Raw genomic sequence first — 9,701 nt, forward strand, 5'->3', positions numbered from 1 at the left:
TCACTGTGCTGAATGCTCCATAGTGCTGGGAAGGAAATGAGCCCAAGCCTCTGGTATTTATGTGCTGCTAAACGTGTTCCTTAATAAAAGCAATTGCAAGTCCAATTCCTCCAAATATTACTGCAAAAAGTGAGAAATCTACTTATGATGAAGTTTGATCCATCTTTAAAACTTGCATTTATTGTAAAATTAGGCACTGAGTAAAGGCTTTACTTTTTGCACCAACTGATTTGCTTTTAAGAGCAGGTTTAGATAGGCTTACTCATTGTTTTTATGTACCTGAAATACAGAAAAAGATGCACAGAAACAAACTTCAACCATATGGAGAAGTATACCGTGTGATGCTAGTATGGGACCCCAATGCCAAGATAATGGTGGAAGACATATTTTTTTTCAAATGAATCACGGTCTTAACACATATTCATTTAAAGTTATCTACATGTAGCTGTGAATACCTAAGCATTTATTATTTTGTATATACGTTGTATACCCTATGAAAATATGCACACAAATACTTCAACACATAAACACTGCCTTGGCAGCAGCAAAATGCAGAAAGTTTAAAGGGGTACATTTCTATTTCAACTCCCCCTCTCTCTTCCACAGGTCTACTGATTTTAAGGTGTTGCATTTGAGATGTCAAATTTATCATATAGTAGCAATGCTGTTACGTGAGGACAGGCACATTTTCCACATTCTTTGAATAATTATGAAAGGGGGCGGAGGGCTTGTCAGAAAACCCAACATACATACGCACACTTTCCTTAGCCTGTAATAATTTTAGGACCGGTGCCTCTGTCCAGAGTTGCAATCTTGCTATGAATTAAAATGCATTCTTCCAACAGGAAATATTTTAAGGGATGGTATCTCCTTAATATGTAATTACTTTAAGATTTAGAACACACACAAAACCAACCCTGTGCTGCAGTTATTTAACCCAATTTTAAACCAAGGGTCAATCTGCAAAATAATTCCTAATCTAAAATGCTCCTGACTAGGTGCCTCTGCCTTGCACTTTAACGGTTAGATTTTTAATTTAAATCCTCATCTTGTGCTACTGCCTATGTGCCAGCAGCAGCCGGCTAGAAATATGTTCTGGCTGTTACAGACTTGGGGGCTGGGGGGAAGGAAGGAGGGAAATAAACCTGTCACACTTGAAAAAAATAAGACTGGCAAATGACTGCTGGAAATCTAGCAGCAACATCAGTGGTATCTTTTCGAAGACCAAAGAAGCCTTTTCAAAACCACCTATACAAGAAAATCCCCCCCCCTTCCCTTTGCTTCCCACATACTGCAAAGTGTTAACAGTCCTTTCTGACAGCCTGAACAATACCGCTACAGGCTCAACAAATATGAATTATCAACCCAGAAGAAATTTTGTGTGAGCGTGCCTCACGCATACATGTACTTATCTATACGTGTGCAGGTGTGTGGGTGGGTTGTACAGCCAGCAAACGTACTCTCTACAGTCCTTAACTCAGTGCATGCATTTACAGATTAATTACATACAAAACCACTGCAGGAGGAAAGGTGTGTATGTGCTGGGGGGGGCTGGGGGGGGGGGGGGAATACATGCTCTAAAAATACAATAGCAAGTACAGTGAGTCACCTGGCAAAGGAATGCACTGCTGCTGTTTAGGCTGTTTCCCCCTCCTGAACAGCTAATAATCCAACTGAAAAATATACCATACAGCTGCAGCTGTGCTAACAGACAAACAAGAAAAGTAAGTTCACTTACCCATCCTTTTGTCATCAACAAACGTCCTCCTTCTCCTTTCTCCAGCTGTTTTCTTCTCTCTCTTCCCTTTTTTGCTTTCCCTTTGCCTCTCTCTCTCTTTTTAAAACTGGTCTCTTTTCTTTAAACCATCAGAATCTTCATGTCACGGCACGGTTGCCACTCACATCACCGCCATCCAGTGTGCATGCCAGTAACCCACACAAAGTTCCCTAGAGAGGACAAGCAAGAATTTTGGGGATGAGGAAGGGAAAGGATAGGGAAGGGGTTGGGGGTGGGGAAGACAGGACGGAGGATGGGGGGGAGTGTGGGGGGGGGGGGTAGGGAGGGACTCTAAGCTCTGAGAGCCATTGTGTAAGTCATCAGAGAACCATCAGCATTAAGTGGCAATCTGCAAGTAAAAGCTAGAGCAGACAATGAAGGTAACCCAACTTCTCTGGGAGAAATAAAAAAATCTTTCCCGGTACCTAGCATCTCTCATTCTGCTGCCTTTTGCCATTCCCAGGCACAGCAATCCATCCTCCAGCTCCCCAGCTCCTGAAGCAGGCAGGCCTCCTGCGCTGTGCAAGACCCCCAGTTTAAAAGCTACGCAGGATAGGTTTCTCCATTTAGCTGGTCAGGTTTAAAGTGTTTTGTAGCTGTGCTGAGAGGCAGCTCTTGTCTAATTCAGAAGGCTTTCCAGAGAGTGATGATGCTTCGGAGCTTGTTGGTGCTAATGTTCTAGTTTGTGATACACTGAGTGCCCTCCACTGGAGAAAACAGATCACACATTAAAGGCATGAACAAGTGATCCTGTCATTGCTATGCAGACTTTCTTCCTTCAGAAAAGAAAATTAAAGACACAGTATTGCCTTGCCCACCATCATCCTTTCCCGGACCCTTTTGCCTTCCCCAGGTTATTAAATGTGTATATTGTGGATTTTCTGGCAGGCAATGTAAAACACTAAAAAACCCACCTCCTCCCTGGGTATCGGGCAACCTGATCTTTTTCTAATCCACCTGACCCGTATATTTTTCTCGGGCGAATTCTCAACTGTTTTTTCTTTTCCTGTCTTCACAGGGTGAGAACAGGAAAAGGAATGTTTGCAGATTAAAAGTGAAAGTCGTGTTCAAGGTTTGAGGGAGGCAGGAACCCTTCAAAGCCATCATCCACACAAAAGGCATTTAATTGCATCAAATCCAAACGTCAACATACTGAAAACAGCTTGGGTTTTCTTTTTTTTTTTTTTTTTTTTTAATCTAAGTGCCTTTCAGTCAGAAAAATACTGAGTTTGATGAAATGCAGAACCGAAGCTGCAGAATTTGTGCCGCCTTTTTTCTTCCAAACTCCTCTCCTCCCCCCTGCTCTCCCCCCTCCAAAAGCGGTGACTGCTCTGGGTTTCAGCAGCCTTCAGGCACAGCCCTGGTGCTGCGATGACCGGGGGTATGACACCCCCCCCCAGTGTTTCACCTCCTGCTATTTGTCTGGCTAGCTTCCTAGGGCTTGAATTAATTCTCACCCGCTCCAACAGAAAGCTGCCGAAGGGAAGCGGAGGCAGCGGGTCTGGTTAGCCCTATTAACCAGCAGCAGCAGGGTACGAGCCTCGGTGGAGCCGCACACAGACACACGCATGTACCAGTTCTGGTTTCAAAGCAAACTCCGCTCTCTCAGAGGGCAGCACTGCGCTGCTCCCGCACATTTGGAACCCGGGTTCCCAAGGCTCTCCCATCCCTGGCCTCTGCCCCTGTGCTACACCGACATCAGGTACTGGGAAAACACCCCCCCGCCCAGATCTTCAGCTTAGATGCCAAAACGGTAGAACTACTTTTTCTAAAGTCTGTCATGAGCTAACCGTTATGTGTTACTTATTTTTTACATTATTTTTCAAGTATTTCCCATTATGACTAAAGCGCACCTTGCTCAGCATTTTACAGTCCATCTCTCCTGAGGTTTCTGTGTACTACTATTCCTAATTCCACTCGATAAGAAAAAAGAAAATTGCATGAAACTCAAGGTCAGATTCTCAGTTCTTTCATATTAGTTCCTTATTCCTGGCTCGGACAAAAAGACCGTTGCTTGCCCCTGCAATCCATTCCAAATAAAGTCACCCCTGCCTGGCCCCAGTGCCTGGGTCTGCAGGATTTTCCTCAGGGCAAAAAGGTTGGGGCACAGATTGGGCAAAGTATTTCAATTCCAGTTAAAAAAAAAAATAAAAATCTGCAAAACAATTGCAGAAGCCAACTTTTCATCCACCATATCTGCACCCAGCCTGCCACACCCCAAAGCTTCTAAATAACAAGCCTGGTTTTGTGTGTCCTGTTAAGAGAATCTGTTGCTATCTATAGATCAGAGACTGATTTCCCTAAGAAAAATACCATTAACTAATCACTACTTTTATTCTGAATTGGCCAATTTACATGGTACGCTGATTTTGCAACGCACACCTCCCTCAAACAAGATTCAGAACTTAATTATCATAATGATGCTGAAAGTCCTTTTTTCCATATCTCTATTAACCACATCTGCATTCCAGTCAGTATCACTTTAGCTAGCATTCATATTTATTCATGATATAATTTCCTAATAAAGGTAAAAGCTAAAGTGTGCAGTTATTACACCTTGTACTGATAATTCTCCAGGAAGAGTCCATTTGAAACTCTGCCAAGTGTGAGTGTGAACTGAGGAGAGTGATGGCAACAGAAAGCATTCTGATTTTCAGGGGATGCCTTTTCCTGGATCCTTTGATCCTACAAGAGCTGAAGCAGCACTGCCATAAGCTGTCCTACCGCCCTATACTTACTGAAACACCAAATCCCCACGTTCCTACAAAAAGTTTTAAATAACTTTGTTTTCATAAAAATCCCACAACACTAAAGGAAAATTTCACCAATGCCCAACCAGAAAACTTCAGTACCTGAGCTGAAACCAAGCGAGCTTTCCCTCAACAGCATAAAGGCCACCCTCCCTTTTTTTTTTTTTTCCCCTTTACACTTTTTTTTTCCCCCCTTTACATTTTCTGATAAAATATAAAACAAAACCATTTGAACATTTGCCAAAGAGGAAGAAATGGGAAAGTTTTAATCAGTCTAAATAAGTGACTCTAAAAGGTAAAAAACCTCACAGACGAGAGGAGCATGAAAGTGCCTGTTTGTGGTTTTGTTCCATTTCTTTGGAGTGGCGAGAGGTACAAGATCTCTGCGCACAGCTCAGGGAAACCTGAAATGTTCTGAGTGCTCAGTTGATCCTCATCCAACTGGCAAAGTTTCCTGCCACCTGATCAAGAGTTACCTAGATAAATTATCCGTACTAGTACGTTCGTGTGCCACGGGATCTACTGTTTCTCTTCCAGGACCATGGCTCTGTACATGTCTAATTAAGTTTTAGATCAATAGTAAGTTGTGACTATTTTATATATAAATATAAATATAAATATATGTATGTGTGCGTGTATATATGTATATACACTGTCAAGTATGCTTGGAAATTTAGCCTTGAGCCTTGCAGCCTACCAATTTGCTTTCATACACAAATACTTAAAAATTAACAACAATAACTAATATAACTCCACTCTGGTAAGACACACCACCCCCACCCCCCCGCAGCACTGCGTCCAGCTCTGGGGTCCCAGCGCCAGGAGGACACGGAGCTGTGGGACCACGAGGATGCTCAGAGGGCTGGACACCTCTGCGGTGCAGGCAGGCTGGGAGAGCTGGGGTGGTGCAGCCTGGGGAAGAGGAGGCTCCGGGGGGACCTTAGAGCAGCCCCCCAGCACCTGAAGGGGCTGCAAGAAAGCTGGAGGGGGGCTGTGTGCAAGGGCGTGGGGGGACAGGACGGGGGGGAACGGCTTTTAACTGGAACAGGGCAGGCTTAGGTGAGATTTTAGGAGAAATTCTGTGCTGTGAGGGCGGCGAGGGGCTGGCCCGGGCTGCCCAGAGCAGCTGTGGGTGCCCCATCCCTGGCAGTGCCCAGGGCCCGGCTGGACGGGGCTGGGGGCACCCTGGGCTGGTGGGAGGGGTCCCTGCCCATGGCGGGGGGTGGCACTGGGTGGGCTTTAAAGTCCTCTCCAACCCAAACTGTCCTTGAGATTTTTGGTATTTACATCATACACTGACTTTGCAAAACGTACCACCATCAGCAGCCCTCACAACCTGCCTACAAGGAAGAGAAGAACGTTCTCCATGCTTTCCTGTAGTACCAGCAGTTCAGTTACTGGCAATTTACAGCCCTGAGTAACTTCTCCTAGTAGCCTCAGTGGTAGAACTGCTGGAAGGAAATAAGCTAATGCTCTTTGGCCAATTTCTGATTTTCTGCCTACGGAGACCTCTAAGGTCTGCACTGCTCCTGCACAGTCTATTTATTCAAAGTACTCCTTAGTGAGAAAGACATGAGGAAAATAAGCAAACTTAAGAGGTGTTTGGGCCTGTCCAAGGGATTGCCAGATCCACGTTACAAAGCTCATGACTCAGGCAGCAAATAGCACTTTCTATTTCCCCTTGATGTACTCAGCCATCAGGTTGTAGTCAAGTTTCATTTTCAAGGCCTTACAAAATCATTTAGGCTTATGGGATAGTCTGAGAGGTTTCAGGCACAAAAAGCACAACTACCGTCGCCCAGAGAGAATATAAACCAAGAATCCTCCCCCAAATATTTCCACAACAGACCCATAATTTCTTTTTCATAACCCATTTCATAAAGATGAGTAGCCTTCATCTGAAATCCACAAAAGACGGAAGAGCCACCCAATGCTTGTGCAGGTTGCTGCTGCTAACAACCCCCACTATCAAAGAGATTTAAGAGTCAAAGCTCTTCAGGACAGTCTTTGTTCAGCAGGAGCCCTGCATCAGTGTCTTCCCCAACCAACCTCAACCCTGCATCAGTCACAACAGTCACGCACAAGCCTTTGCTCCCATCATCTCCTTTTTTATCAGGTGTTAATGTAACCTGCTGAGACGTTCAACAGCTCCACCAATGTGCAACCAAGGAGACAACCCCGACACAGCCTCTAACTGAAGAATTTTTGCTTTTCAGTATACCTGTGAAGGTTGATATGACTCAAAGCATAGAATTAGATTGTGTCAGCCGTGGTGATCCCAGCTTCAGCCTCTGCATCTCATCCAAGACGACAGATAACACTCCAGGACAAGCTGGACTCTACCCTAGCCAAAATACTGGGTTTAGATGCTCTCCAGCTTTTTTTCCAGCCATTATTCTTCACAAGCATAGCATCTGCACCAAGATGCATTTCCCCTTCATTTAATTAAGGGGTTTTTTTTAATTTCGGTTTTTTTCTCAGACATCTAATAACTATTTTTATTTATACATTTATCTGCTTAGTGACAAATGTCTAATCTCAGCTCTAATTGCTTTTAAAGCCCGTAACAGCCTTAGCAAACCCAATCTAAAAATGAACAGGCAGCCCAAATACAGATATTGCATATCCTAAGATTAACTAGAGCATAACTCCTCCTCAAATGCAAGCCTCGCTCTTCTACCCAAATGCTAACTCCTTAGTTCAAACCTCTAACAAAGAGTTTGCAAGATGATGTATCGGAATTTGCTGGCAGCAGGATATAGCCATATCCTATATATATCTATGTATCTCCATCATATATAGCCAAAAGATACTTAAGATGTCCAGTGCTATCAACATTTGCAACCTCAACGGTTCGACCACCCTCCACATTAGCTGGGGGGTGGTGCACCGGGTGAAGTGGAAAAGAAAATACTGACAATGTTTTTTGTGGAGTAGGTAGAAGCCTTCCTGTAATCCCCAAGTGCTACTGAGGCAGAAAGATATTTAATTAAAATAACGAGAAGTAAGAGACCATTCCAGCTGGACAATTAGTCAACACAGGACTGACTATACACTTCATTAAGAGACTGTTAGAGCTACAAGTCGAATGTTACTGGGAACTGCACCTTTAAGCAAATTTCCTCCCAGCTCTGGGATGCAGGGTGAGGAGGTACCCATTATCACGCAGGCGCTGTCGCAACTGCCCACTCCTTGTTAAAGGCAACCCCGCTCCCTCTTGTGAGTCCAAGGAGATCGTGGAATAGAGGATCTTATCATGGGTGCATCACTGCTTCTAAACAAGCAAAGTCTTTGACACAGAAAATGTTTATATTTCCCACTACTGAGGATGGAGGGAAGATTCTGTTTGTGCCCCCAGTATGGAACACCACTGCACGCAGCCTGTTCTTGCACAGACACCTGGGGTCTTGTTCCTCCCCTGCCATGCCACCTGCTTTGCCCTCTTTTGGCCTCAGCTACGCCACTGCCCCACCAGTCACTCTCTCCAACTACTTAGCATCATTGCCAAAGGAAGTTATTGACACCTCCAATTAGCCTGTTCCGCTTCCAAGTAAAGATCTTCAAGATTGCATTCAAAATGAGCTTGCAAATTCTATGGGCTAAAAATGTGTATAAATTCTCCAAGCTAATCTGGCACATTCTGAATGAAGCAGATGTGTCCACATTTGACGTGTACTAGTAATGTATATACACAGCTAAACCGGAGTCTTTACATATGTAGATGGGTGTATGTATTTCATGAACTAGCTTGCACATCAAATTTAACTTAACATGTACTCTGCACAGCGCTGCCGAAATGAGGACTGCAGACACCTGTGTAAAGTTAATTGGCAAGGCTTTCAAAACATGACTTCCTTCAATGCAATTTACAGGCAAAACAATAATTAGGGGGACACACTTTTGTGATTTCTAAGGTGCCCATACTGAGTTTTGAAATGAATCCGAAAATGAGTGTCAGTTAAGAACAAAAGACAAACCAGACCCTGCCTACCTAATTTGTTTTAGGAGAGTTGCCTGGAAAACCGAGCATTGGGGGGTGGGCCCAGCAGCAGGCGCAGGAGGACAGGGTCAGACAGAGAGGGTGTGTGCACACATGCATTTCAGTTCTCCAAAGTAATCATCTCTTTCATACCTGAGTGGCAGCATGAGCCAAATCCACTCAAAATCTGCTTCTGCGGTTTCTGACCCACAACGACTCCTGAACCTTCTGGGTTTTTCTGCTGTGAAGGGTTGTCACAAACCTGTAAAGATGACACACGGCCTCTTTGATGACAGAGCATCTGTAAGAGGTGTACTAGCATAGCTAAGCTGATCTAAAAAATCACATCCTTCGTGCCCATGTTTCCTAACTAGTTAAACTTTTGAAGAATACACTGGTTAATAAAGACACACAAGAAATGACCGTGTCTTGCTTCTCTGCTCATACGGCAGCTAGCGAAACAGGTCAGTATTTCATCGTATCTTTTTCTCATTAATACATTTTAACTCACGGTGAGCACTGCTGTAAGGATAACAGCCTTCACTACAGAGATACGTGAACCAGCCAACAGTAACAATTCAAATCACAGGATTAAAAGCTACGAACTCAGGGTGGGTTTTTAGGGAAATGAGAACATGTTTCACCATATCATCTTGAACACATGACTGCCTTACTTTTGTTAACATTCAGCTCCAGTGGAATGATTCGGTGATAAGGCCTACTTCGAGTCAATTTATCTGGGCTGCATTCACTTGCTTCCTTTTAATCTGGTCTCGTTCACCAAGGCTGAAACAGATACACAACTCAGAAATCAAATGCTGCAAATAAAGCGCTAGCATGCATCTTTGTTTCAAGGGCTACTGAACTCAGACCTTGGGTTTTCCTTTCTCCCTCTCTCCCTACTGCTAGTAAACTCTGAATAAATTAGCAGTTGGTGTGTAATGGCTGGAGCAACTTCATTAACAGGCTGTCATCCTGTGCAGAGGTACAACTTCTGACGTTGAGGCTCTAACATCCTATGAATTACTGATGGAAACGTATACACGCCAGTTACCTTCAACTCTTCATGTGCTAAGTGTCTAATCATCAACAATACATGACCACCGCCATTTGGCTGATAACGTTACAGCCAGTGTACAGTAAACCCCTTTCTGGATTCCTGACTGTGTTTGTACACCATTAAAGTATTGTCAAT

At 44.0% G+C, this 9,701-nt stretch overlaps 1 protein-coding gene and 1 long non-coding RNA gene across 4 annotated transcripts in view; one reads left to right on the top strand and one right to left on the bottom strand.

Annotated features, from left to right (window-relative positions):
- LRRTM4 (leucine rich repeat transmembrane neuronal 4) overlaps positions 1-2,435 on the bottom strand; it is a 223,799-nt gene extending 221,364 nt beyond the window's left edge. Inside the window, exons 1-2 of one of the 3 annotated variants that reach the window (XM_037371732.1) lie at positions 2,203-2,432; positions 1,739-1,947 (exon numbers count right to left, since the gene is read on the bottom strand). In XM_037371732.1, coding sequence (XP_037227629.1) covers positions 1,739-1,742 — 4 coding nt within the window. In that variant the 5' untranslated portion in view covers positions 1,743-1,947; positions 2,203-2,432. Of the gene's footprint in view, positions 1-1,738 lie in introns of all 3 variants that reach the window. The other 2 variants (XM_037371731.1, XM_037371733.1) reach the window with 2 other exon arrangements.
- Positions 2,436-5,572: 3,137 nt separating this feature from the next.
- Positions 5,573-9,484, top strand: LOC119140259. Its single transcript, XR_005101573.1, has 3 exons — positions 5,573-5,790; positions 7,255-7,259; positions 9,473-9,484. It is a non-coding gene; the product is annotated as an uncharacterized LOC119140259 (long non-coding RNA).
- The last annotated feature ends 217 nt before the right edge of the window (positions 9,485-9,701 follow it).

This window comes from Falco rusticolus, chromosome 20, assembly GCF_015220075.1.
Source record: "Falco rusticolus isolate bFalRus1 chromosome 20, bFalRus1.pri, whole genome shotgun sequence".
NCBI classification, from domain to species: Eukaryota; Metazoa; Chordata; class Aves; order Falconiformes; family Falconidae; genus Falco; species Falco rusticolus.